General features: G+C 51.8%; 12 protein-coding genes across 12 annotated transcripts; 7 read left to right on the top strand and 5 right to left on the bottom strand.

Annotated features, from left to right (window-relative positions):
* Nucleotides 1–681: 681 nt before the first annotated feature.
* Nucleotides 682–1,593, bottom strand: BKA67DRAFT_560839 (uncharacterized protein). Its single transcript, XM_046102486.1, has 2 exons — nt 1,274–1,593; nt 682–1,200 (listed from the first exon to the last, which is right to left on the bottom strand). Coding segments are annotated over exons 1-2 (183 nt in total). The 5' UTR covers nt 1,276–1,593; the 3' UTR covers nt 682–1,019.
* Nucleotides 1,594–2,114: 521 nt separating this feature from the next.
* BKA67DRAFT_492052 (50S ribosomal protein L30e-like protein) lies at nt 2,115–2,711 on the top strand (the record flags this gene model as incomplete). The annotated part of the gene is made up of 2 exons (XM_046096994.1): nt 2,115–2,202; nt 2,371–2,711. Coding segments are annotated over 2 exons (429 nt in total), but the record flags the coding sequence as incomplete, so codon positions are not given.
* Nucleotides 2,712–3,603: 892 nt separating this feature from the next.
* Nucleotides 3,604–4,292, bottom strand: BKA67DRAFT_591830 (uncharacterized protein; the record flags this gene model as incomplete). Its single annotated transcript, XM_046104769.1, has 3 exons — nt 3,604–3,974; nt 4,046–4,114; nt 4,280–4,292. The coding sequence occupies 3 exons, from the start codon at nt 4,290–4,292 to the stop codon at nt 3,604–3,606; spliced, it is 453 nt and encodes a 150-aa protein (XP_045959751.1).
* A 1,365-nt stretch (nt 4,293–5,657) lies between these two features.
* On the bottom strand, nt 5,658–7,329 carry BKA67DRAFT_516500 (NLI interacting factor-like phosphatase-domain-containing protein; the record flags this gene model as incomplete). Its single annotated transcript, XM_046097815.1, has 3 exons — nt 5,658–5,806; nt 5,885–6,113; nt 6,169–7,329. The coding sequence occupies 3 exons, from the start codon at nt 7,327–7,329 to the stop codon at nt 5,658–5,660; spliced, it is 1,539 nt and encodes a 512-aa protein (XP_045959750.1).
* Nucleotides 7,330–8,525: 1,196 nt separating this feature from the next.
* On the top strand, nt 8,526–9,884 carry BKA67DRAFT_591828 (initiation factor 2 subunit family protein; the record flags this gene model as incomplete). The annotated part of the gene is made up of 2 exons (XM_046104768.1): nt 8,526–8,623; nt 8,699–9,884. The coding sequence occupies 2 exons, from the start codon at nt 8,526–8,528 to the stop codon at nt 9,882–9,884; spliced, it is 1,284 nt and encodes a 427-aa protein (XP_045959749.1).
* Nucleotides 9,885–10,792: 908 nt separating this feature from the next.
* Nucleotides 10,793–13,384, top strand: BKA67DRAFT_534404 (uncharacterized protein; the record flags this gene model as incomplete). Its single annotated transcript, XM_046099860.1, has 1 exon — nt 10,793–13,384. The coding sequence occupies one exon, from the start codon at nt 10,793–10,795 to the stop codon at nt 13,382–13,384; it is 2,592 nt and encodes an 863-aa protein (XP_045959748.1).
* A 569-nt stretch (nt 13,385–13,953) lies between these two features.
* BKA67DRAFT_591827 (N-terminal acetyltransferase A complex catalytic subunit ard1) lies at nt 13,954–14,741 on the bottom strand (the record flags this gene model as incomplete). The annotated part of the gene is made up of 2 exons (XM_046104767.1): nt 13,954–14,345; nt 14,429–14,741. The coding sequence occupies 2 exons, from the start codon at nt 14,739–14,741 to the stop codon at nt 13,954–13,956; spliced, it is 705 nt and encodes a 234-aa protein (XP_045959747.1).
* An 843-nt stretch (nt 14,742–15,584) lies between these two features.
* Nucleotides 15,585–16,492, top strand: BKA67DRAFT_515060 (short chain dehydrogenase; the record flags this gene model as incomplete). Its single annotated transcript, XM_046097697.1, has 2 exons — nt 15,585–15,636; nt 15,696–16,492. The coding sequence occupies 2 exons, from the start codon at nt 15,585–15,587 to the stop codon at nt 16,490–16,492; spliced, it is 849 nt and encodes a 282-aa protein (XP_045959746.1).
* Nucleotides 16,493–18,892: 2,400 nt separating this feature from the next.
* BKA67DRAFT_591825 (glycoside hydrolase) lies at nt 18,893–20,327 on the top strand (the record flags this gene model as incomplete). The annotated part of the gene is made up of 4 exons (XM_046104766.1): nt 18,893–19,367; nt 19,442–19,564; nt 19,620–19,724; nt 19,798–20,327. The coding sequence occupies 4 exons, from the start codon at nt 18,893–18,895 to the stop codon at nt 20,325–20,327; spliced, it is 1,233 nt and encodes a 410-aa protein (XP_045959745.1).
* Nucleotides 20,328–22,751: 2,424 nt separating this feature from the next.
* Nucleotides 22,752–23,036, bottom strand: BKA67DRAFT_516128 (cytochrome b-c1 complex subunit 8; the record flags this gene model as incomplete). The annotated part of the gene is made up of 2 exons (XM_046097788.1): nt 22,752–22,806; nt 22,858–23,036. Coding segments are annotated over 2 exons (234 nt in total), but the record flags the coding sequence as incomplete, so codon positions are not given.
* A 691-nt stretch (nt 23,037–23,727) lies between these two features.
* BKA67DRAFT_560819 (band 7 family-domain-containing protein) lies at nt 23,728–24,987 on the top strand. The gene is made up of 2 exons (XM_046102485.1): nt 23,728–24,261; nt 24,315–24,987. The coding sequence occupies exons 1-2, from the start codon at nt 23,938–23,940 to the stop codon at nt 24,819–24,821; spliced, it is 831 nt and encodes a 276-aa protein (XP_045959743.1). The 5' UTR covers nt 23,728–23,937; the 3' UTR covers nt 24,822–24,987.
* A 1,633-nt stretch (nt 24,988–26,620) lies between these two features.
* On the top strand, nt 26,621–27,079 carry BKA67DRAFT_657413 (uncharacterized protein; the record flags this gene model as incomplete). Its single annotated transcript, XM_046107110.1, has 1 exon — nt 26,621–27,079. The coding sequence occupies one exon, from the start codon at nt 26,621–26,623 to the stop codon at nt 27,077–27,079; it is 459 nt and encodes a 152-aa protein (XP_045959742.1).
* Between the last annotated feature and the right edge of the window lie 156 nt (nt 27,080–27,235).

Below are 27,235 nucleotides of genomic sequence, written 5' to 3'. Positions count from 1 at the left end.
CCATTGATATGGGCTATGATACATCCAATCATGTGTTGAAGTGTTAATTTCCACTAAAAAGACAGATATAGCGAAGCTTCAAGATGTCTTACATGAACAGGTACACACATGTCGCACCCTGGAGTGTGTTAGAGAGTATACTCGACACACGTTTTCCGGTAAGGGAGCACCTGATAGCTAATGTATGCGGGGAATCAGAGAGAACGGCCCTAGCCATGTCTAACAGGAGGCTGTATGACATGGTCCACGAATACGGCCACGGTCTCACCGACGAATCACAAAACAAAAGAGAAGAACAGGGCTACACTGTTTACCGCTCAATGGTCAACAGGCTCATCGATATTGATCAAGAGTATCCAAAATGGATGCGTATTGTGGAGAGAACTCAGTTGACATTTGACCGGGTGTATTGCCCATATTGCCGTACGCTCCATGATCCGATTCATTGTTTGGACGAGACAGGCACTCGGCCGTGTGCCAAGGTTGTTGGGGGCCTTCGGCCTTGTTTTATGTGGCTTTTCTCCAAAAGAATACACCCTTTAATGCTGTGGTTTCTCTACAACTACAAACAGAGGACCAACGACTGGAGGCCAGTTCCAGTTGAAAAATCTCTCGTCGACATCCAAACAGGTGCACGAAATGTGTGCGTGAGAAGTTCTGCACTGGTCAACAGAAATGGAATATTCCTGCGACAGGTGAAAAGGATTAAATTTAGGAAGACCTCGCGAGAGAGCTTTACGGAAATAATTTGCGACCACGCCGAGGTAAAAGTTAGCCAGGCTAGTTCTGATGAGTTCACCTTTCCAAACTGGCGTGTTAGCGTGCCTGTCTTCAACTTCAGGTTTCAAAACGTGGCAATATTGCAGCCGGATGGAGTGAAGACCACCTTTACACCTCCTTTCAACGTTCTGAAGCAATGTCCGGTGTGCAATAGAGAGTTTCTAATCGAAACGACAGGTAGCCATACTTCATCAGGTGTCTACTGCGGTTTGGTAATATCTGTCTGGTTCTGCATATGTCTAGGACAAGAGGTGCAGACCTACGATCAGCTTGAAGCAAACATAACTCGACCACATTTGGCTGGTATGTCGAGATCGGAGCGGTCGATGACCCTTGCGTACTGCGGACAATGCGCAACCGAGTTCGAGGGACCCGACTACGTCGCTCAAGTTTCGCCACCTATCCCGACGTTCGTATACCCTGACAACTGGTAGTTAGTAAGATGTATCAAGTCAAACTCGATTCGACTTTTTAGTAGGGTCTGCAATCTCACATGTTATTTTGAAGGCTTGCTCATTCGTCTAGACAGACGAAGATATTGCTCCTAGTGACCGAAAGCTTCTGTAGCTCTTATTACCAGAAGACAACGTGTCACGTGGGATGATTTCTGAGATACAGTATAACAAATATAACCCTAGAGTTAGACTAGTGTCTGAAAGAGCAAGACGTACCCAAGAGAGGGGTGTCCAGATTAGCAAGCGATTTTTAATTTTAACTTCTTATATTTAATGCATAGGTCTAATTTTGGTTTGTTCACGAAGCCAGCCAGGTGATGGATTGCACTGATAATGAAGGCGTTTGGGGTGAAAGTATTGTGTAGAAGTGGAAGTAGAAGTATGAGGCATGGCACGGCCTTGTATAGCGGGGCCCACTCACACCAAGCTTACCATTGGTCAACGGGCTCCCCGCAGAAATTCTCAATTGACAAGCACGGCCGCCAAAAAATTTCGAGATCCAGATCTTATCAGAACTCGTCGATTGAGAAAGCGCAACCACAGCGAACAAAAAGACGAAACACCACCACTTTTCTCGCCCAACCACATTCGCTCTCCGACCAAACACCAATTCTCCATCCCGTCTATCAATCCGTCAAAATGGGCTCCTCAAAACCTGAGAAGAAGGAAAAGAAGGACAAGTCCTCCAAGCGCGCCGAGGTCGACGGTGTCTCCAAGTCCAAGACCAAGGACGGCAAGAAGGACAAGAAGGACAAGAAGGACAAGCTCAAGAGCGCCGTGCTGAACGCCGCCCTCGACGAGAAGTTGCAGGCAGACGCCGCCGCATCGGCACCCGAGGTCACTGAGATTGAGGTAGAGGAGGATGGCGAGAAGGTCACAAAGGCCGTCGTCGGTGCATTGGTGCCGTTCGCCCTGCCCCTGGCTGATGACAAGGGCACCAAGAAGATTCTGAAGAGCGTGAAGAAGGGTGAGTTTTTATTTCCCATGCCCCAGTTTGCACCTTGCGTTTCGTAATTTTGTGGCATATTCTTTCCGTCCCTACCTTGTTTCATGCCAACAGCGCTTCACAACAAATTGATTTTCTTCTGCTACTGTCAATAAACCATCACACGCTAACCTGCTGCTTTCCTTACAGCTGCCAAGAACAAGAACCTCAAGCGCGGTGTCAAGGAGGTCGTCAAGTCTCTGCGCAAGTCGCCCGCCTCAGGTCCCACCAACCAGTCCTTCCCCGGTGTCGTGGTCCTCGCCGGTGACATCTCCCCTATGGATGTCATCTCCCACATCCCCGTTCTCTGCGAGGACTTCAACGTCCCCTACATCTTTGTCACCTCGCGAGCCGAGCTCGGTGCCGCAGGTAGCACCAAGAGACCTACCAGTGTCGTCATGGTCACCGAGAAGCGACAGGGTGGCAAGAAGGGCGAGAAGGATGCCGAGCCCGAGGATGAGGACTTCGCCGAGGTGTACAAGGACCTGGTGAAGCTTGTGCAGAAGGAGTCCAAGCAGCTCAAGTTTACCTAGAGGAAGTCAACAAGCTCTCTTTGGAATTGGCTTGCGCAAGGGGACGATGTCTGCGACTGCTGGGAGAAAAAAAGTGAAAGGCCCAAGCGCTACTGGCAGCCCGAGTATATCACAAGGCCCGATTGTACTCATGAGAAGGACGGAGAGGCGTATTGCCGCCGTCCTGATTATGATGATCGATCTAAGACGGCCGTATTGTTGAACTTGGCTGCAACTGTCCCGGTATGCTAAACAGCATGCTTTTTACGTACGTGTTTATGGATCATAGCCGTTGGTTCGGCTTTTCGGCGTTCAGGCGATATCTATACAGATGTAAGGAATAAAAAGGCATTCGATCATGAATTCTGTGTGCTCATCATTGTGCGTGCTGCCCCTAAGCACTCTTCCCATCTTTGGGTTGGTATACAGATATCCGAGAGCTGTTGCAAGCCAGCAAGTATTAACTAGTGGATTTCTTGTACATGGTTACACATCCATGGTAATAACTAATGTTTCCTCACTGGGAGTCACGGCATGCCTCAGCAGAGTTTGATCAGACCCATACTTTTGGCTGCAATGTTGTAGTAATTGTACAAAACTGGTGACTTGTAAGTAGCATGGCTATCAATCCCCATATCACTATCGCCAGTAGTAGGAGGAGCTTGTTCACAAATATGACGGTCAAGGACGAATGAGAGATGTGAGGTTGATGAGTATATTATCAATATGCTACGGGGCCATGCCCAAATCGTGAGCTTCCGAATGCATCGTTACACTAAAAAAAGGAAACTAATTTCACAGTTTCATCCATTGCTATTCATTTCCCATCCTCCAACTCCGGTTTAATTCACTTCCTAGAGTCACAAACCCTTTACTCGAAGGGGTTTGTCCTGGTGCCCCACCAGGTCAAGATGGTTGCGAGACCGACAGTCTCGAAGAGCTTGGCCAGACCGGCAACAGCGACGGTGTCAGCGGGGCGCTTCTCGGTGAAGAGCTGAGCGAGGAAAGTAGGAGCAGAGGTGGCAGCGAAGATCAGGCCACCGAGGTAGGCGGCGCCCTTGTAGGACAGAGTGCCGGTGGCATTGATCAGAGCACCAACGCCATATGACTGCAGGGCAGAGCCGACGAGCGAGGTACCCCAGGCGACGGCGGCACCGGTAGCCTCCTTGGAGCGCAGAAACTCCTCCTTGGTGTTGGCAGCCTTGGCGCGGTTGTAGGTTTGGCCGAAGAGAGGGGTCAGGACTGTTGGTCGTGTTGTTAGTACATATGGCCATTGGACTTGGAGTTAAAGAGGCTTTGCGTGCAAAACTTACTAGCAAGCTCAACGGAGTGGTTGAAGACAGTACCCAGGGCGATGGCCGAAGGCTTGACAGGGGGGAGGTCTAGATGTACGGTCAGCCGGGTTTGTTGAGATATAATAATAATAGTTCAGACCAGACACCGGAGTAGAGTGAATGATGAAATGACTAGGCAGGCGACTGAAAGTCACCGACCTTGTCTATTACATCAAGAAACTGCTCCAAGATGGATGGAAGCTAAAAACTTACAGTGCAGAGACATGATGACTGATTTGTGTGATTGTTGGTTGTTGGGTGAGGTGTGTTTGTGGTTGGTTTGATAGGTAGATGTGATTGATTGAGTGTATGTATGTGTGTTGATGGGAAAGTCAATAGAAGACAGAAGAGGTTGACAGGCTTTTATTCATGGCAGCTAAGTGTCTCAAATTGCTTCAGCTGGGTCCCCAATGACGAAAGTGAAAAGCAGGAGAATTGATCCGGAGCTTCGTCTACATTAGCGTGGCACGATGCAACCGGGGGGTATTCAAGCAGTAGGTAGCAGAATGTTCCAGCCGGCGGCTTGACAAGCTCGATTCGACCTCATCGTGATTCAATAGCAAGCTTGGAGCTTCAGTTGTCAACATGACGTAATGGACTATCAAGCTCAATAATGGCCCGAGCTTGCTCCAGCTCCAGTTTGCAGCTCGGCTTCTCAAGGTTCGCGGGGGAAATTGCAGCATGCGGATTCCAAATTGCAGCCGAGAAAGCCCGTCTAGGGCAAACTTGTCTGACCCGAATTGTCCAAGCGAAGAGGGCCTCCAACTTTAGCAAATGTCATCATGCCTTGCTCGTTATAACCACCTGTCACGACTCCATCATGAAAGCCAGGCACGCCAAACACATGGGCCCCATCTGACTCTGTACCTCCATTCGTTAGAAACACCCACTCCTATCCCAGATACCCACTTTGGTTTGTACTGTATGGCGCAACTACTGTAGATTTTTTTTAACAAGCAGAACAAGGTACAGTAACCCGAAGTTGTGATTGTTCCATGTCCTGTGGTTGTCCATGTCTCACTACAGGATTGGACTTTCCGCAGTCTTGAAATCTATTATGGGATTTCAATGCATAGCTTCGCAGGTCCAAATTCTTTCTTGTCAATGTACGCAGCATACCTTTCGTCACCGAGATTTAACATTACTATTGTCAATACCCACTTCCTAAACCGGGCAGTTTTGCGGGGAAGTGGAACTTTATGCTTTGACAGAGTCACTGATCATCATCAAGCCACAGACAATCTGTTGAGCACTTAAGCGTGATTGAGCATAACCGATCAAAGACTATGACGGGCAGAAGTTGGTGGGAGAACATATCTGGTCACAGAAAACCAAGTTTCGCACCCCGTCTTGGCAACATACTGTGACCCACGTCTAGACCAGGCTAGTACATGGATTGGGAAATACTGTACGCAATGGCTCTTTAAATTGCCAGGAAGGTAAAACGACTGTGCAGCTATGCTCGCTCTAGCGCTCCCTCCCATGCGAGGAAAACACCCCAAAACCATCACATATCGCTATTTTCAAAATGATGTACACTTGACACTCTCAAACATGTTGAACCGGGAGGCCAACACAATTACACTGGAACTCATATATGAGAACCGTCTTCGCCGCCTCTCAACGCAAGTAGTGCCCTGACGTCTGAGACGTACTGCAGCCCCTCTAGGAGCGGAACCAGATGCAAGAGATCGTTGTCTGTCGGGTCACTTATCCAACCTTGTATCGGAATGGCATTATCTGCATTAGTTCCCGTGTTAGCACATGCTTTGCGTTTGCCACCCCCTGGTATAGGAGCAAAGATGCGAACAGCCTTACCTTGGTGGAACATGTAGCTGAGCGGGCTGTTGTCTAGAATCATAACCTTGCTAAGGTCTGGCTCTATCGAGCTGAGATCCTTGATAAACGCGCCATGTCTGAAGGTACAGTGCTGTCGATAGTATCTGGCTGTAAAATATTTCCTTTCGGATTCGAGCCAGTCAATGACTGGGTCCGCGTATTCTTGTACAGACGCGGTGAAGACAACGAGGTTGAACCATTTAGAAATCTAACGCAGGTCAGTGGTTGGCTCCAAAAGCATGTGGGCGTGCACACCAGCGTACCTTTCGGAGGAACTCGTCGCAGTGCGGCCGTTTGTGGACGTAGTATAGGATCGGATGCTGAGGTCCAAGAGTTTGGTGGCCACCCGCCCCAACATATGTCGTGTTCAGCCGCACCTCAATCATGTGCCCTGACCCCATCCTGCCGCCTTTAGACATGCTGTGGATGAGTGTCTCGTCCAAGTCTAGAATCAGGGTCTTGAGGTGTGTCGGGTCCGGGGCTTCGATCGGGATATAGGAGGGCTGTCGTTGTGGTATTAGCGGTCGCGGAGGAGCAGGCGTTTTGGGATATTTCGTCAAGGCGCCAACAGGGGAAGTTGGCGACTTCAGTTGTGCCGAAAGGTCTGCTGCGGCATCACCGCCGCCGGGCCTGGCACTCGCAGATTGCGCTTTCTTGTGTTTGCGTTGCCGTAGATCGTTGTCGCTATGAAGCTTGATCCTGATTGATCTTCGGGCCGGCGCAATCTCCTCGGTTGACTTGGACCTGGAGTGGCGGCCGGAGGATCCGGAGCTGCGTGTCGGCGTGTCATTATCATAGGTTGCATCAGACTCCGATTCGGAGGAGAGGCCGGATGAGGAAGACCCAGAAGAGTGTACCGATCGCATGCTTGCCGTTGACGCATGCTTGCCTCTCGCGCTCTGGCTTGCGCGTCGCGAAGAGGTTTGCTTTTCGTCATTCATAGAAGTGTGCTCATGGTATTCGGCGCTAAATGTGGTTGTGTCACCTTCATATTGTCCGAACAGTCTCCGTAGCTGCCGCAATGGGGTGAAGGTACCCCTTTCGTCGTAGAGACATGCCATCAGGTATACCCCTGGGGCAGCCAGGGTGGACAGAACCCAGCGTATCGAGTTTATCAGGTTGTTTGCTAAGCGGCTCGGAAGGACGTGCCATGGTGACGAGCGTGCGTCGAGGTCTTTGGATTCACCGGTCCCTAATAAAGGGGTCTTCTCATCGGCGTAGCCGTGGCCGCCACGGCTCTCTGCAGCGTACTCGTCCGGCTCGACTGACAGAAGGGCCTGGTCCTCTTCCGGGATGCTCTCTTGAGATGACTTCAGGTCTTCGGAAGAGGTGGCCAGCGCAACATGGGTCAGGGAGTTGGATCGCGTCGGGCTCGGAGAGGATGACGGGGAGACTCGCGCGGAGATGATGTTGAGGGAGTTCATGGTATGGCAGTCGGCGTCGTAGCCATCAAGGGTGGATAGCTGTTGCCAAAGCCGGTATTCAGTTCAAGATCGCATCAGTGTTATCAGCAGTGCGATTTCTCGATATGCAGCCCCTGGGGGTATGCTGCCCGACGGTCGTATGTCTTAGTCTTGGTCTTGGCCTCGGGAGATAGGTCCGACGATGTGGTGCACCGGACGGGCAAAAGTTGGGGGACTGACTTATCCCAGCCTCGGTTAGGGGGTAGCAAACAAAAAGCCCCAAAGCACAATGAACGATGCGTTGCGATCAGGAGCGCACCGACGAGAATAGTCACAATTTCCAATTCGATTCTTTGTACGGATGAGTTAACCTCGTCCGTTGCACCACAATAAGGCTTGAGTCTATTTTAGGCGACCAGATACTTGGGAGCTTATCTTGAGTTTCAGGGTGCAGCACAAGGGCCATTGAATAACCGACTCTGCTGTTCTCACCGGACCTCATAGAACTGTCCTCAGTTGATTGGTACAATAGGCAGTTTCGGAAAGAAACATCAGCAGCCACAAGCACTGATGTGTGCCCTACTTAAGGGGAGGGGAGGGGGGGCGCTTCTTACTCCAGGGGCTACTGGCTGCTTCAGGGGCCACTCCGAGCACCCAAGTGACGTCCACACTTTCTGTTGAATCCTGGAGTGGTCCCCCCCCCTTCACATGTTGACTGAGATTTCTTATGCACTTAACCCAGTATTCTCTGGTATTGAAAGCTGCCCCGCGCCTCCGTCACACATCCTTGTAATATTATGTGTAAGTTACAGGTCGGTCCGGTGCTGAATTACAATTTCAATTCACCCCGCACTGGCTTTTATCATTTTATCGGCCTTTTTTCTGCAGTTGCTTCCGACCTCAGCAAGCCTGAGTCACAATTTCGTGATTTGTGAATAACCTCAGCAAAGAATTCCTTGCGCAACCTGTTCATGTGCAGAACGTTTTTGCCTGCCGCAAATCAACTGGCCGCAAGTCTACTTCTTTTTGCGCTTCTACTTGTATGAGCTGCGTCAAGTTCCCTCAAACGGCAATTGCGACAAACATTGCAAGGTTTCCCTTCTCTGTACCTCACCTGTCCGTCCGGTTCTTCATCGTCGACAAACCACGGGCACCTCCCGACTACACCCACTACAGCACCCCTTCTATAACGCAATTCGACTAGGCGCACAGGAGACATGGCGCCACCAAAGGGCGGCTATGCGCCCACACTGGACAAGTTCCTAGATTCACTCAAGAACAGGCCAGTCGAGGCTTCAGTCGAATCACTCATATCGTAAGCATATTTACTTCCTCTGCCCCCCCCCCCCCCCCCCCCCCCCCTTCCGCTTTGCTAATGCTTCCAATCCAGTCTCCTCAAGCGACGACAGATTACGGGCTCTGAGTCTTGCGCCCTTGCGACTGCACATATCCTCCGACAACTCGTTGCTAGGGACAAGTGGCTAAATGTCGAGCAACTACTGGAGCGCGTTCAGTCCGTTGGTCGCAAACTTGTCGCTGCGTCTCCCCGCGAGATGACAATTGGCAATATTGTACGGAGAATACTGGGCTTGATTCGTGATGAGGCCGAGGAAGACCGCAACGAGGCTGGCATATCTACACCGGATGCTCATAATTCGCCTACACGGTCACCCTTGAAAATCGACAGCCCTCCTGCAAGAACTGCACGACCGACCTTCCCCACTGCCCTGAGTACTTTGACGAGAACGCAGTCCATGTTCAACATCCTAGCAGATCCCGATCTTGTTCCGCCAAACTGGATGAACGGCACGCCCTTGGCAAGTTCAGGCGCCTCTACGCCCCTGCAGAATCTTTCTACCAACACGTCTGCTCTCCGCTCAGAGGTCCTAGACGGCATTGAGGAGATCATGGACGAGATAAAGCAGGTTGATGATCAATTATGCGGCTATTCGGACATTATAATCCATCCGGGTGATTTCATCCTTGTCCACCAGCCCTCAAGAACCATTCAGAGATTCCTCGTCAGATCCAAGAGAAAGTTCACGCTATTCGTTGTAACAGACCCCGCCACGCAGTCGGAGTCAGGCGATCAGTATGCCTCACTGCGCAAGTCGTTGGCAGCAAACGGCTCTGTTCTTATCAATGTTATGAACTCTGGGCTTATGGCCTATATGGCTAGAGTCAACAAGGTCATTCTAAGCGCTCGGGCGGTCACGGCGAAAGGCGGCGTGACTGTGGACGCAGGTGCTGCCGCCATCGCACGCGCAGCCCGCACCCAAGGCAGGACAGTCATTGTTCTGGGAGGAGTGTATAAGCTCAGCCCTGACAGCCAGGCCAACCAAAGCATTGCAACAGAATGGGGTGACCCCTCCAAGTATGTCAACTTCTCTGATGGCCAGCTCGTTGGCCACGTTGATGTGAAGAATGCCGTTTCCGAGTTCATCCCTGCAGAAGATATCGACACATATATCACGAACCTTGGAGCCCATTCTCGCGAGCACCTACACACCATCATAAACGACCACTACAAGGAAGCCGACATTGCACTGGATCTGTACGGTAAGATCCGGAAATAGGCAGTCCCATCACCAGCCAATATACGTCCTTTTGTTCCATCGATCATACAGAATGTGAGGCGACTAGACCACATGTTACTATACACAAATCACGACAAGTCAGAATCACCAACGACGAGCTCATGAAAAGCAGGGGCAGACAGCTGGCTGAAGATAGAGTTTTGGAAGATACAGGGACTTGGAGCTGGAGTCTTGCTTGGCATCTAGCTAATGGTAATCATGGGGTAGTCATCTCTGCTTCAGAGAAGGTGTTCTTTGGATAGTCGCAGGCTGGCGCAAAAGCCGCCTGACTCACCGAGGCAAAATGTAATGCATTTGGCCGCGTCAGCGTGAGGCTGGTCCTACACCAACTTCTATGAGTAGTTGCAGGGATGGGATGCGGGGCATAAGAGGAAGACGGTAGACACGAGTGGCTCAGCATTGGCACGCCTTGATTGCACCCTGCTGCCCGGCTCGCGAACCGCAACGCAGGGCTATCCTCCATAGGGTAGTTTTCGAGCTTCTATCGGCTTCTCCATCTTCTAGGTTAGGAGACTGGGCTTTGTCTACTGCGGGAGGTTCTTAGGGCGGCCCCCACCATCCGAGATAGCCTAACCTCATGGACTAGACGAATGATTGGATGCTTTAATAAAGCACTAACCTAACGATATGATACGATTCGATCGATCAGCAGGCAACCACTTTTCAGCACTCTCATGTACGTGACTGTTAAAAGCCAAATCATGATATTCAAATGGGTTCGGCTGAACCTTGGAGGCCCTCTTGAAAACCACTCCTTCCTGTTGTTTACGTTCAGCGGAATTGAATGCAAAACTGTGTATTATCAATAGTGCGCCCATCAATATCCTCGTAATTGAGACTGTAACATTTGGACTACCACTACTACTTCTACCACTACTACTACTACTATGGAACCACCGGACATTCCACCTCCACCATATTCGGAGACAGATATATACTCGTCCACTGAGCATCAGCTAGCAGCACCCCAAAGTAGTCCACATCACCAAGGCGACGATGCATCCATCGCGGCATCATCTTCTTCTCACAGCAATATTGTCTACACACCTCCAGACACCCCACAGGACTCTCACCATGGGTTTACAGGTGCAGAGGATTACCAGACCACGGCTTCAGCCCAGGTGTACTTTGACACCCGTTCAGCGCCTGGTGGCCTAACAACCTTGTCGCCCATCGCCCATCCGATCACCATATCCGAAGAGCCATCTCCAGTTGATTTCCCGTACCCGAACTGGGCGCCAAGCCGGGACGTGTCGCAGCAGGACTGGCGGACGTTCATCAATTATCTGATCCCGGATTATGCGGACAAGGCGAATGCGCACATCATTGATCGCAAGCTTCGGGCGTCTGAGGATGGCGATGCCCAGTCATCTTCTGCATCGACCAGAGATATCACGGAGGCGCAGCTGGATCGGCTGAGATCCTCCAGCGTGAGGCGCCGATTCAATGATACTGTCAAAGAGTGGAATGTCGGCTTCTTTGCGCCTAGAGGCGTGACCATCAAGCTTACCGAGGACGGCACAGCCAGTGAGCCGAAGGCCAGGATGCCGGGCGAATGGAACAACTCCTTTGATGCCGGCAGTGGCAGCAACAGAGATGCGCCCCCATTCGCCGCACCCGGCGGCGACCCTTCGTCCCCCCATGAGAGTGGCATGTGGCAGAGGCTGTTCGGGCCTCGATTCCGTATGAACACGAGCGAGCCGCTTCGCTTCGGACCTCTGACCATCGATGGCGACCGTGTCGCCATCGGGACTGCACTTGAAGTTGACAATCACGGTGTCCGCTGGAATGGTCGAGACATCTCCGAACACCTGCCCGGCGGCAGCGATCGGGGGCGTTACACAAGCAGCCCCGGACGTGGACGCGGTGGTTGGTGGCATGGGGCCGGTGATTACCAGCAACGTCGAGATGCGCACCAACAACGCCGTGAGGACTTCTACCGCCGCCGGAACGACTTTCACGAACGCCGCGGCGGACACGACGGACCAAGTCGTAGAGATCGGTCGCAGTCCGTACATTCTCAGTCGTCTGCCAGCAGCAGCTCGACAGCCGCCTCCGAGTCCACCGTGTCATCAATCGGCTCGCTACCAGAATGGGATGACCTCAAAGACTCGCAGCTGCCAGTCGTAAAGCAGTCCATCCAAGCATGGCTTTCCCATCCGGAACAGTCGGTCACAAAAGCTGACGTTAAGCGCGCAAAGGCCGAGATCAAGGCCGCAAAATCTCTCCCGCAGCCCAGTACGGCTGATGCCGCCCAGCGTCAAGAGATCAAGACTCTCCTATCTATGTTTGACGACCTGAAGATAACTCAGGAGAAGAACCTGCGAGTGGCCAAGAGGGAGAGAAGAGCACAGAAGAAAGCAGAGCGCAGAGCACGCAAATCCCGAAATCGCGGCGAGAGGAGAGAGGAAAGGCGGCAGCGGCGAGAGCACCGACGTTCTGAACGGGAGCACTCGAGACACGGGCGCCGCCACGGAGATGTGCCTCCCATGTCACCACCACCTATGCCAGGCTTCATGCAGCCGCCTATGCCACCCCCTTTCCCGGCCTTCTCTGCCACCTCTGCACCTCCTGTTCCTCCCACACCGCCGCATCCTCCCATGGTGGGCGGTTCTCCTAAACCCATGCCCCCGCCACCGATCCCTCCCGTGCCTCATAACGGAATGGGTCCTTTCTTCAGCCCTGGCTCAGCTGGGCCCGGGTGTTCCTTCAGCGGCGGGCCGAGCCGGGGGGGCCAGGCTCCATGGCACAAGAACGACACCCCCCAGCCAACACCATGGCGCGAGCAGGCGGCAGAAGTACGGGCACGGGCACAGGAACACGCAGCCCGAGTGAGTGCGGACGCACAGGCCCGCTCCGCCGTACAGACGGAGCAGGCCAAGGCGCAGGCGGCGCAGACCAGGGTGCATGCCAAGGAGCAGGCCGACCTATCCAAATCGCGGGCCAAGGAGCAGGCCGACTTATCCAAGTCGCGGGCGAAGGAGCAGAAGGTCCTGGCGAAAGAACAGGCCGAGCTGGCCAAGGCGCAGTCGAAGGAGCAGGCCGCTCTGGGCAAGGCGCAGGCGAAGGAGCGGAAGGCCTTGTCTAAACAGCAGAGCAAGAGCCAGAAGGGGAAGGACAAGGAGGGGCAGAAACCGCAAGCTGCTGCTGGCGCCTCCTCACAAGCGCAGCTCGAGGCGAAATATAGCGCTATCGAGCAATTGGAGCAGCAGCGGTCGGGGAAAGCGGCGGAGCTGCGGAGCTTGCAGCAGGCGATGGAGGCAGAGGCAGTTGCGGCCGCGCGGGCGGGCAGGGGCGACCAGAAAAGGACCGAGCCGACCCAGACGGAGCTGGCTGCGGAAAGGCTGGAAGGAGAGATGGGGGAGCTAAGTCGCAGGGTCGAGGAGCTGCAGCTTGAGGCGGACGAAGAGTTCGCTAGGGTTGTGGACAGGGAAGACTCGGATATCATGGAGGAGGCAAAGGTCAGGTGGCTGGATTAGAGACGTCAGGACGTGTGACATTATAGGGAGGATCGCTGTCTATTCCTTGAGTTTGATGAATATGCCAATACACCATAACCATGGTCACTTTTTACCTTAACCTTCTTTACAATGACAAACGACTTCAGAAACCAACAGACCGTTGCAACTGTCTGTGCCTTGGGGCCGTTCTGCAATGTGCATATCTTTTCATACTTGTTTGAGGCACAATATCACGGTGACCAGAGTTCTGTTGCGATGCGTTCACCATGAGTCTTTTTGTAAATACTGGTGCCTTTCAAATCGCTTGTTCATTCCAGTTGATCATGGTAAATCAATGCCTCTATATCGCATGCACGATGCGCAATGCTCTCAAGAACTTTTTTTATTCCCCCCCTCCGTCCCAGTTCGCCGTGCCATGCCAGACTTATGCAGGAAACACACCTCGTAGAATGGGGAAATACTCGCTCGCCTATTCCACGCCTGACCGTAACGATACTGGAGTATGCACCAGACACGCATCGCTACTGGTTGCTCTTCTCGCGTATCTTCCTTGCTCTCTCGCGGGCCTGTTCGTGTAGACACACATCCTACGCCTGCTTACTACTCTCGTTTTTCTCGACGAGATCTGTGATACCGAGTGCCCTGCCGACCTTGACCTTCCTCTTGGGGCCCTCCTTCTCCTTCTCCTTGTTTCTCAGCGCCAGGGTCTTCTCGTCATCGCCCGCCTTGCCGACGTCGCCCACGGGCTCGCCCTCGTCCTCGGGGAACTCGGCGTCCCTCTGCTCGCGGATCTGGTTCCGGATATCGGAGAGCTCGAGCTTCATGCAGTAGGCGTCCTCGCCGTCGGCGTAGTACTTGGCCTCGGTCTTCTCGCGGTCGAAGCCCAGGGTCTTGCTATAGAGGTGAATGGCGGCCTTATTGGAGACGCGGACGTGCAGGGAGACGTAGTGGGCGCCGAACGTCTCAACCATTGCTAGTTCTGTGTTTTTGGCGGACGCCCAGGTTAGCTTGCACGTTTCTCGTGGGAGGCAGCAGCCTCTCTGCTCTCGGGTTCCGACGTACGACTCTGTCTCATGAGCTTCTCCGCGATTCCCAACCGCCGATGCGTGCGCATCACCGACAGACTGGTAATGTGGCCGTGTTGCACGCCGTCTGCGGGCTCCTCCTCCATTTTGGCCAGCACGTAGCCGACGATCTTGGGGTAGTCATAGGGCGTCTTCTTGGGTCTCGAGACGTCGACGGCGACGAAGGAGAGCTGTGGCCATGATAGCGCATGGTATAGGTAGTACTTCATGAAGTAGTTCTCGGGCAGGTTCTCGAGGTTGGCATGTTGGATCAGCGGGATGTCGCTGGCGCGGAGGAGGCGGATATCCATCTTTGCGCGTGTTGCTGGGCTTGGTATCGAGTGGAAGATCAACAGCAATGGGCCATATGCAGGGACCAAGATGCGGCTCAGATATGGGTGCTTGGGCTTGGGCTTGGGGCTTGGGGCTTGGAGGGTTAGACTAGATTGAAGCTGTCGTGAGTTCTGTGAGAGGTGCGGTTAAGTGACAGTTTGGGGGGCCCTGTGCCAGGGTTTAATTTACTAGCTCTCGACACAGCTATCGGATAACGGGGCGTATTCACCCGAGAGAGCTTTCCATGAATCACTGCTGAAGATCAAGGACAGCTTCCATCGGGTATCAGAGTGGACGGATATGATACTTCAGACCTGCATTCTCAGCCTTTCCAGGCCAGTCAAGCTGTTTTTGTCCACCTTGTTGCTTGTTCATTAAGAAAAGCCGTTGCTGTCCGACTTGCGCGTATGCAACATTTCAGCGGGCAGAACACAAAGCCAATTGAATGTGGGGGGTTAGATGAACGCGGGGCAACTGAAGCTCGAAAGCTATGCAACATACCGCAAGTAGGTCACGATACAAGTACTGTCTCAATGCCCCGCAGCTCGGTACAAGAGTCTGTGTATGCAGAGTATCCAGTCTCCTACAAGCGACGACCGACGACAGGGGTCGCTCCGGGATTGGAGGAAGTGTGTATATAAATCGGTCTGAGACCCGGCCCCAGGACGGTCTGGGCAGTCTAAACACTTAACCATATCATATTTACAACTCTTCTGGTTCCCAGTTCCCTTCTTCGGTGTCTTTTTACGCGTAACTAACTCACTCACTTACACGGCGCTGCGGTGTTGTCTCTTCCATCCCGGCTTTCTTTTTGTACCACCATGAGTCTACCGCTTGCAGGAAAGTTGGCTGTGGTGACCGGTGCTTCAAGAGGTGAGTTTGCATCTCAGCAGTGAAAAACTTATCCGCCCGTTAACGCTATACGATTACAGGCATCGGTAAGGCTATCGCGACCAAGCTGGGCTCGTATGGTGCCAACTTGTCCCTAGCCTACACCTCGCCATCATCCAAGACTCTGGCAGAGAACTTGGCTCAGGAGTTGCAGTCCAAGCACAACATCAAAGCATTCACATTTGCCGCAGATCTCGGTACGCCCGAGGGAGGCAGGCAACTCATCGAGGCCACCAAGGAGCACTTCTCCAAGGATGGCGGCAACTTCCAGATTGATATCCTCGTCAACAATGCCGGAGTAGCCCAAAACAACCCCTTGCCCAAGATCACAACAGCCGAGTTCGACTCCTCCTACAAGGTCAACGTTCTGGGCCCCTTGCTTGTAACCCAGGCTGCCGAACCTTACCTTCCACACGACAGATCTGGCAGAATCGTCAACTTGTCATCCGTCTCTTCTTCTGCCGGCTTCGTCGAGCAGTCCGTATACGGTGGCACCAAGGCCGCTCTCGAGGCTATGACGCGGACGTGGTCTCGTGAGCTGTCCGAGAGGGCCACGGTAAACGCCATCAACCCGGGCCCCGTGCTGGGCGAGATGTATGCCAAGAACTCGGACGACTTCAAGCGCGAGATCAAGGGCTGGTTCGAGCATTCGCCCCTGATGAAGGTTCGGAAAGGTATCGACAGCGACGAGCTGGTCGAGGACGCAAAGCTGAGCGGTGGACGTCCCGCTTATGTTGATGAGATTGCCGGCATCGTGGCTATGCTTTGCGGAAAGGACTCTGCCTGGTGTACTGGACAGGTTGTCTGTGCCAATGGAGGTATGATCATGCTACATTAGATCCCACATGTTTGAGTATAGTTGTGTATATACGGGGACCTGCCTAGTTTACTACGTCTTAATTGATCAAGGGATGAACACTACCTGGCAGTTTTGATACCTGAATTCTTGGAGCAGAATATTTTGGAATTTTTACAATTCCGCTCAGGTCAGCGGTATCAAATGTGAATCGTCATTGCTGAACAACAAACCCATCGGTCTCCAGGTTGAAAGCCTAGTGGAGGTACAGTGACTTGGAAGGTATTAGTCACCCCCCTTTCTCAAATTGTGACCATACGGTGCCTGGAAAAGTAGGATATTACTGATGGAGTCAAGGGGCGTGAAGGAATCACGGTTCAACGGATTCAGCATTCCCCGCACCCTGTGACGCTTTCATGTAGACAATGTAGTCTTATAAAAGCGTGCCTGGCGATCCATAATACGTAAATGATGATCTGACGTCTGGGCTCCTATTTCATGACTAGAAACTAAGTAGTTTCATGACGAAGAAAGAAGAAGAAGAAGAAGAAGAAGAAGAAGAAGAAGAAGAAGAAGTCAGCATTCAATTTAATTCTTACAAAGCGTGTAGCTAATTTGCAGAGTATAGATAGAATTAATGTATTGTTGAGAGCAGCAGCCAAGAGACCGATATGTTCTTCCGTGGCATCAGATATCTGTAAATGATTTACCAACATATGAGCAAAACTTTCAGTGCTATGCTAGACTGATAACTATAAACATGCTCAAAGTTTGTTGAACAGTTGCTAAAGTGTGCGTTTTGTGCGTCTCTGTTGTGAGGTTCCCACATTAGCCCATTGGCGTCTTAGATGCCCTGTTAAACAAGATGGATGGACCACAAACGGGGAGCCACAATGGGGGAGGTGGTAAGGTATTCCCAATTATACAGTACACAGAAAAGCTATACCAAGTAGTGTATTAGAGAGTTCATCATTCATGGATGATTGTTCCTATTTTAGGTCATTACGGGCCTTTGAGGGAAAGTCCAATGGAGGGACCTTTTTACCCTTGACTGAGCGTCCTGGTTCATTCTGCACGGATTTCGACGTTGCTGGGAGCACGCTGCGCTGGACGATTCAATACTCCCTATCACTGCAGGGCGAAACTACCGCCAGGACGAAGGAATTTGATGACCAAGACATCAATGTACCCTTTGACAACAGAAACATGAACTATCAAGTAGGAGTCACAGCGATCCAACAGTGAAGAAAAAGGGTGCACGAAGGGACTTCGCATCCTTATTACACATCACAGGGCTGTCGCTTTTATTTTCGCACGACACCATACATAGTTCTGGAAGAACAGGAGGCTCGTTCCAGAACCCGCTCCTTGCACGGCTGCGCCGTGCGCCTCATGAACTCATCGCATTCGCAGGGGTCGGGATAATCTTGTTGCTGAGTAGCTCACCGTCACGATGTCTCACATCTTTGATTACAGATCACAAAAAAATTGCATGGTGATGACGCTGCTGACCCCCCTATGGCTATGGTCAGATGTCCTTCAAGTTGCCCATACTCATTGTTGTACGATCCACACAGTTACTCTAATTCCTCCGCCGTTCCCCGCGAGAGGGGGATGTCGTTTGAAACGAGTCGGAGAAAATGTCGACATTCGCAGTCTTGTATTCCTCAGAGTTTGCTGTCCCTTGAAGAAAGTTCAATCTGGATGATTGATGGGGCTCTATTGTGGGTCTACGTGATATAGTACCAACTATTCGGGTTGTTGCGGGAGGTATACACAAAAGCGCCTGAACTAGCTAATGATTAATTAGCGCTAATCAAGTTTATTTATAGGTGCAAACTACGGGAGGACCCCATCCCACATACTGCTGTCCTGAACTTGTAATGCGGCCTTGCGGCGCACGAACTGATCCTACGAAAATCTCTATTTTCTGCAGCAATTCCGACCGCATGAGCAGCCCCTGGGATGATGTCAGTGCTTCTATGGAGCAATGTAACCTTTGATTCAACTAGTTTTGCTAGCCCTACGGCACAGCAGCGAGATACTGGCTAAAGCTGACCTTGCCCCTGACTCTGTGATGCATGGTGATGGACTCGCAACCGAGGCGGCCAATGAAATCGCTTTTCTTCTTGTCAGATCCCATTGCTTACAATAAACGACAATATCACTATGGCCCCGTAGCGGACTAAACCATGATCGCCGGTCAGCCTAACACGTACGATTGCAACTGGTGCCGAGCGGCCGAGCCTATTCCCTTTTTCTGTATTTCCGTATTTTGGCATGTCTGAACAGCAGTAGTTGTACTGCTATATAATTGGGCAGGATCGCCAATTCTTGTCGTTGATCCCATCAACGCACAAACTGCAACATCCACAGCCCGACATGTTGTTCAAACTGTGCGCCTCGTTTCTGCTGGCCGCCACGCAGGCGACCGCCGTTGCCATGCCTCACAAGCGCGCCGGCGGCGACCGCAGCGTCTTCGCGCACTACATGGTCGGCATCACGTACGGACAGAGCGCCTCGCAGTGGGCAACAGACATCAGCGAGGCCAAGAGCGCCGGCATCAACGGCTTCGCGCTCAACGTCGGGTCCACCGATGATTACAACAGCGTGCAGCTCCCGCTGGCCTACGCCGCCGCGGAGAGTGCCGGCGATTTCTCCTTGTTCCTTTCTTTCGACATGGGGGCCACCACGTGGACCGTCGACCAGGTCAACGACCTGATCAACACGTACAAGGGCAGGAGCGCTCAGTTCAAGGTCAATGGCGTGCCGTTTGTCAGCACCTTCGAGGGTCCCAACTGGTCCGATAACTGGGCCAGCGTCAGGTCTGCGACTGGTGGCATCTTCCTCGTGCCCGACTGGTCGAGTCTGGGGCCAACCGGTGTCCAGGCCAAGGGTTCGGTGATCGATGGAGCATGTAAGTTCATCCTGGTTCTCATTGGATTGAGGTTTCCGACAAGTTTAAACCTTTACTGACGGTTCTCCACACAGTCAACTGGGGTGCCTGGCCCAACAGCAACTCCAAGACTATTACTACGGACGGGGATACCCAGTACCAGACGGCTCTGGGTGGCAAGGCTTACATGATGGGCGTAAGCCCGTATTTCTACACTCGTGAGTTTACATTTTGTTCATTCGGGGGAGACGGTGCTGACCAGGAAAAACACAGACTTGCCACCGAACAAGAACTGGTACTCTACTAGCGACACGCTTTGGTATGACCGCTGGAGTCAGGTTCTTGAAATCCTACCTGACTATGTTCAGCTAATTACCTGTAAGTACACCTCCCTCCAAATGCTACAACACACAGGTCTCAAAGTTCTTACATGTTAACCACAAACAAACAGGGAACGACTACGGCGAGTCCTCATACCTCAACTCGCCCGTGGTTTCGGAAATCGTTCCAGGCGCCAACGAATATGCCGAGGGAGTCGACCACACGGCCTTCCGCTTCGTGCTACCGTACTTCATCTCCGCATACAAGGCGGGCAACGCGAACGTCGCCCTCCCGTCGGGCGAGGGCGCGGTGGCGTGGTACCGCACGACCTCCAAGTCGGTCTGCGGCGACGGCGACACCGTCTGGGGCCAGGGGGGCACTGCATCGGCGGCCGACGGCACTGATGACGTGATCAGCGTCATCGCGCTGTCGAACTCGCCGGGCGCCGACATCACCGTCTCTGTCGGGGGCAGCTCCGCGACCGTCAAGGCCAGCAGCACCTTTGGCAAGGCCAGCCTCTACACCACGAGCTTCGCTGGCAAGACGGGCGACGTGACCATCACTGTGGGCGGCAAGACGCAGACCGGGCCGGCTATCTCGGGTAGCTGCCCCAGTTCGGGACATGTCAACTTTAATGCTGTTGCTGTTCAGATCTCATAGATTGTTTAGGTAGACAGCGGAAATCGTTACAATTCGGTACCCTTGCGTTGACACAGCTATTTGACTTCTGTCTCTGAATCTAAGTCCAGCTTTTACGCTCGCAGTTTAGGTATCTGCGCGAATTATATCAACCATGAATGTGATGCAGAAATAAATAGTGACTCTTATGGGACTGCCCAGTCTGTAATCAGGGGGTTTGGAACTATTGAAACCCACGGCCCTTTTGGGCGAGACCTTCGTATGTGTTCCTTGTAAGTTGACATGAACAGGAGCAAACCCGGGCCATGGTAGATTAAAGGCGCATTGACAATCACCGAGTCGCCGACGACGCCTCAAAGTAACGCTGAGCACTTCAAAGATAGTTTTAGAAGTAGTCGTTGAGTGGGATTAGATGGTAGCACTCGAGTAACTTGGAAGGGGAAAACAATATAAACCTGGTTCAGCAAGGATAAAATCTTGGGAGATGGTATGCCCCAGATATTGGGCCAGGAGGTAACAGTTGTTAAGGTAGGATATCTTGATTCATCGACCGGAGGAGGGCAATCCGTTGATCGAAACTGAGTATGACATGCGAGATGTGGAAGGGAGAATCGGACGGAGACAGAAGGGGCCAAGCGAGTGCGTTGACCGGGGTAGGTGGTGAATCAACGTGTTGGACGGGTCGCTGCCAAGCGATGCACATCCATGTGGTGTTCCAGAAATCGATCCAGAACTGACGGTGCTCATACCATATATCGCCGCTCAGCGTGTCCTGCAGGCCCGGTCTGGACTTGAGGAAGAAGTCGCGGCTACAACCTCCGCAGCACCACGTCCTATTGAACACTCTGTAGCGGGTAACATCGGTCGCTGACCTAACTGGAACTGTTCCGTTTCCATCGGCCATACATAATTCCACTTTGACCTCATCTGAGATGGAGGCCCTCTCAACGGGACCATATTCGGGGTACAAGTGGCAGCATGAGTAAATCCTTTGGAGATTCTCCCCGTGGCCGGATTGCGATTTGTCGAATCCTCGTAGAAAAATACCGTCGGCAGTTTACGACTGCGAAATGGTCGAACGGGTGTTCCAAAATGAGAGGTGACTCTCATGCGATTCTCCTTGGTGGACCTGTCCTAACCACGGTTCTCAGCTTCTCCATGTAGTTCCACGAGAAAACCGTATGAATCTCCTGTCACGTATACCAACGTAGATGGCGCATCTACGTAATACTCGCCCGTTGATTGTCTTAGTAGTGAGGGTCCTAGCCCGTCTAGTTCAGAATTTCAAAGAGACTCCGAATTGCCTCCACTGGAACCAGGTCTTGGTCGACAACTGTTGTTGCTACTGCCGGACGGGGTTTGAAGTGGTGGCCTCAGGCCTGGAAGATGGAATCTGATGGTTGTATAGCAGCTATTTTCGTGACGTATCGCATGTGTTGGGTCTTCATGTTCGTTTGGATATTCTGACAGAATTTTTATGATCAAGCGTCCCGAATAAAAAGATAGGAGCATTTGCATTCATAACCTGGCATCCTAGAATTGAACCGACAGAACCCAAATAATTATTAGAAACAAGTGGTCGGTAGCGTAAGACATCAAACCACAACGTATACTAGGGGTATTGAAGGGGTCATGTAATATTCTCTGGTCAAAAGAGTCTCCTCTTGATAGTCATCTGTGTTTGTAATGAAGCGCATAATATTATCCTTGAGAGCTCTTGGTATGAAGATGTCGTCATGCCACATCTTGCAACATAGATTTGGATGGTCTTGGTCAGTGATTTATGATAATATCAATCATGGAGCTGCACAGTCGAATTGAGTCGCCTTGGTCAACACAGAAATTGGAACGCCAGATCCCAGCTTTGTGACCAGCCGAAAACTTGGGAGGCGTTCCCTCAGGATGACATGGAGAGACATGCCGATGTAATAGGATGGCGTGGCAGTGGTAGGCAGAGCAGCCAATCTAGTCATCTTGTGATGTGCCTCAAGGATTTGCCTTGACACTAACTGTATCGTTAGTTCCATGAAATGTAAACGCTTAATTCTGTTTGTCGTAAGCCCATATCAGTACCATGGCCCTGTACCTTCGAGAAACATGACCAAGCCTGGACGTGAAGTTTGGTTAGAGTCTTGGAAATGATATATCAAGGACTTGTTGGTGCACCAAGGCATGGTGGTTTTTGCGGCTCTGCCGGACGACAAGGCAATAATTTTGAGGCACTCCTCATGTGCGGCCCCCAGCAATGGGATGAGAAACAAGAGCTCGGTACAAGCCGGCTTTTCTGCACGGGTGAATGTAGCTGTATCATACATCACATCTAAAACGTGATAAGAGCTCGTTGGGTTCTGAGCGTTGATTGATCTGTCGTGATGAATCCCAGTCTATTGATGTACAAGTCTTGGTCTACACTCTGCCCGCACCTCGATCGCGTATTTGATTCGTTTATTCCTCCTCTGCAAACTCGGCACGACCCTGCTTGGAGTTCAGGTAGTGGTTGCTATTGCGCGTTAGCCGTGGTTTGGAGGATCAAGACTGGATGCGGCCTTACCGGTGGATGGCCCAGTCCATGGCGTAGTAGAAGAAAACCATGGGGGTGGCGACGTAGAGAACCTGGGCGCTGAATCGTCTCCAGGTGTTGAAAATGGCGGCACTAGCAGCGCCGGCCAATGGGTTCTGTCGGTTAGAGCTCAAACTGTAGGTGGTGATACCCTTTTGCTTGAGACCGCCTGGTAACCATTGCAGTTAGCGCTCTGTTTCCCATACTGTCGTCGAGTTGCCGGTCGATTTCGTGTGGTCCCGCTCTCGAGGATCCAACGTCGCATTCCGCAGTGTCCTCTGTATGACGCCTTGCCGCCGTCGTGGTCTGTCCAATTTTGGTCGGGTGCATGGAACGTTGAGTCGGAACGGGTTCGGGCGCATGCGGAAGCAGGAATTGGGGATATTTAGTTTACTCACCAAAGTTGCCCCAGCCACCGAGGAACCTGGGATATTGGCATCAGCATCTTGTTCGTCACCGTGGTTGCATAGCGGTAGCACCCCGATGCACACGGTGCAGGCAAAAGCCGCAGGCGTTTGACCGGTGGTGCTACACAAGTGATGGTTGTACTCACTTGCCGTGCTTGCCGATGGGGCCCTCGCCGCCACCGCGAAGGATCTGAGTAGGACGCATGGTGGTCAATTGACGCTGTGAGGGGGGTGGTCAACTGAAGGGTTGGTTATCGTGATGGGTCGTGAGACTGTTGAAAGTGTGGATGGATTTGGACTTTTGGACTCTGGGCTTTGGACTTTGCCTCTGGGAGAGCGACGTCGAAATTGGAGCGAGCTGACTGGACGCTGCCGCACGAGCTTGTGCGCTAAGCCGCGAACGCATTAGCGCACAAAGACGTCCGATGCGACCCGCTTTTTGAGGTGAGCCTTCTGAGGTTAGCCTCGTAGTCGTTTCTGGCGTTCAGGCCCGGAAAGAAGCATGGGCCATCCAAAATTGTAAGCGTCAGGGAAGCTACGGGCATACCGCAAACCGCATACCGCATATCGAAGGAGAGCTTCACTCAGTCTTGCACTTCAGCACCTGTCGATTTCTATCCCACGGGCGTGCTGCGTTCTACCATCCGAGGACCACTTCGCCAACATGGACGCCAGACTTCTCAACACAGTTTCCAAGTATGCCGTACCCGCATTCGGCGCCTTCGCCCTGGCCAAGTCCTCCATCTACGATGTGCCCGGCGGAACCAGAGCCGTCATCTTCGACAGACTATCAGGTGTGAAGGAACAGGTTATCAGCGAGGGAACACATTTCCTGGTCCCCTGGTTACAGCGAGCCATCCGCTTCGACGTCCGAACCAAGCCGCGAAACATCGCCACCACCACCGGCAGCAAGGATTTGCAGATGGTGAGCTTGACCCTCAGAGTTCTACACAGGCCAGAGGTCACTGCTCTGCCCAAGATCTACCAGGTATGTTGAGTCTTTCCTGCATAACCTTCGCGCCCGTGCTCACACCGCAACAGAACCTCGGAACAGACTATGACGAGAGAGTGTTGCCCTCCATCGGTAACGAGGTCCTCAAGTCCATCGTAGCCCAGTTCGATGCCGCAGAGCTCATCACACAGCGTGAAGCCGTTTCCAACAGGATTCGATCCGACTTGATGAAGAGAGCAGCAGAGTTCAACATCGCATTAGAAGACGTCTCCATCACTCACATGACTTTCGGCAAGGAGTTCACAAAGGCCGTCGAGCAGAAGCAGATCGCACAACAAGATGCCGAGCGAGCACGATTCATCGTCGAGAAGGCCGAGCAGGAGAGACAGGCCAACGTCATCAGGGCCGAGGGTGAGGCCGAGAGTGCCGAGACGATCAGCAGAGCTATCGCCAAGGCCGGTGATGGTCTCATCCAGATCAGAAAGATTGAGGCCAGCAGGGAGATTGCCCAGACTTTGGCAGGAAACCCGAACGTGGCATATCTTCCGGGTGGAAAGCAGGGCGGCCAGTTCTTGCTGTCGGTCGGCAAGGCATAAAGCCTCCATGTATGATACGGAGCGGATGGAACTGGTAAAAGAAGGCAACCATGTACAATACAGAGAGGAGCTCTCTGATCTCCACTTCGGGTACGATATTATATCCATAATGTGACACTATTCAAGGCTCAAAATCTCATCGACATTCGCCTTTTTGCCGATGAGCGGTACACCCACGCCTCTGCTTAGATATGCCACTGTACAAACCTGACGCTCGAAGTGCGCCCCTGAATCTGCAGCCGCAAAGCGCCAAGGCACTTGCTCTTTTGCTGAACATTTCTGACATGATAAATGACTCGGAATGTTATGGAAGCCCATCCCGAGAATTCAGAGTGCCCGACAAGGCAATTGATGTTTTCGACGGAGACAGGCGTACACGCAATTCTGGTCAATAGTAGATGCCTGAGAGAGAATAGAGCTGATCTTTCTTATAGGGTGATCATGGGCTTATATACCTACAGTAGTAGTTACTGCTGCTCTATATTCCATGGGTGACTCCGCTCGTCATCTCTTCTACCGAGGACGGTGCTGACCACCATCATGGATACCCATGCCGACCTGATCATCAAGGTTGGCCAGTCCCCCAACGAACATGAATCTACCATTTGCTCAAGATCCGTGACACGTGCATCTACCGTTTGGGATAAACTCTTTTACAGCGCGTGGAAAGAGTCCAAGCCGCCTGACGGTGACTGGCGAGTCGAGTTTCCCGACGATAACGTTGACGTTATGAGTACCATTCGAATCGTCCATGGTCCCCTTGATACTATCCCAGCTATATTTGATAATTGCTACGTTTTGAAAGAATTATAGTTCTTGATGCTCCTACTATTCGCCTCATCATGAAGATCTGCCGGTGTCTATTGCATTTAGTACTTACAAACTTTCGCCTGACTGATTGTTTTGCGAAAACCTGAGACTTGTAGGGTTTAAATTTTGTTCAACTATTCCTCTAACATTTCTAGTACTAGCAAACGGATGCTCTGTAATCTAGCAAGTCTTTTCTGCAACAGTCTATGCAACAACCACATAATTGGAATATCGGCGGCGTGACTATGATCGCCCGTTTTGTGCCTGATGATACCAGTGGCCTTTCGGTGAAACAGCTACGGAATTCTACTGAGTTTGAGTTTATCTCTTATTCCTTTAGTGATTTCCACGCGTAAACAGTCATAGTTGCCGCAAGACTTTGTGCCCACCACTTACCTGCATGCCTCAGGTAGTTACTCGTGTAAACTCCCCTCGACCGCCCACCCACACACGAAAACGTCACAAACAAATTTCTTCCAACTCGAGTTAAGAGTTTTGTTCTTGCGCATTCATTCTTCACTACATCTATCTGCAACTCTTATTCATCGCGAACTAGAGTGCTGGCCATTCTTTAGAATGGTATCTCATCCGACTATCACAATGGACCCCCTCGGCGATCTGCGCCTCAAAGTCGGTCAACCCAACAATCAACGCGAGTTTATCGTCTGCTCGAGAACAATGCCTCGCGCTTTCAAAGTGTGGAACAGAATGCTATATGATCCTTGGCAAGAGTCTAAACCGAAGACGGACGATACTGATTGGGTTGTTGCCTTTCCTGATGACTATGAGGTCGCTATGGCCTACCGACCTAATCTCTGAGCCAGAAAAAGCAGGGAGACAATACAAAAGGATAACAGCTGACATGATATGTATACGTAGCGACCATTACAAGCCAGCACCATCTCTTCGTCGTAAAGCTTCTCAAATTATATCTCGAGACATTCCAACAGTGGTTGTTAGATCACACTAAGAGCTTCTGCACAATAGAGATGATTTTCATGGAGGCATCGGAGAAGGAACTCTGCCATCAGGCGATACTAGGCGCTATTATTTCGTCACTTCGAACTTTTGATTGCGACCCGCTCCTGGCTGGTCAACAGGAGCAGCAACAGGACTACAGAGGGTCAACCAAGGCGCTTCTTGCAGCTTTGAATAGTATCCAGTTGTTGAGCAAAGCTTTCGAAGGAGACGCTCTATCTAATCTAGTAGTCAACTATCGGTGCCATCATCAGAAATGCCGTCAGAATTTGCGGGTGCCGGACAACATTACGGAGGATTTCCACGGCGCTACAGTCGAGCTTACTGAGATTCAGAAGCGCCACCTCGAGTCCCAGGCGAAGAAGTCTGGGGTCGATGAAATTGTGCCAAAGTTTCGAGACCACGTGGTGGGACGAGGGAGGGGAGGTGGAAGAGGGCACATACATGAGTGGCAGAGGTTGAGGAGATAGAGGTACGAGAGGTAGAGGGAAGATGTTATTTCAAGTGTCATTTCTACAAGGATTCAATTAACTTACATTCTTACTATACCGCAAACATTAGGCGAAGTAACTCGGACGTTGTAAGGCTTGAATTCAAAATCTCCCCGCTAAAGCATATCTTGTCGC

Source organism: Truncatella angustata (genome assembly GCF_020726525.1).
Source record: "Truncatella angustata strain MPI-SDFR-AT-0073 chromosome Unknown BKA67scaffold_3, whole genome shotgun sequence".
In the NCBI taxonomy this organism is placed as follows: domain Eukaryota; kingdom Fungi; phylum Ascomycota; class Sordariomycetes; order Amphisphaeriales; family Sporocadaceae; genus Truncatella; species Truncatella angustata.
The sequence above is the reverse complement of the archived record's forward strand: the minus strand, read 5'-3'. Positions and strand labels throughout refer to the sequence as shown.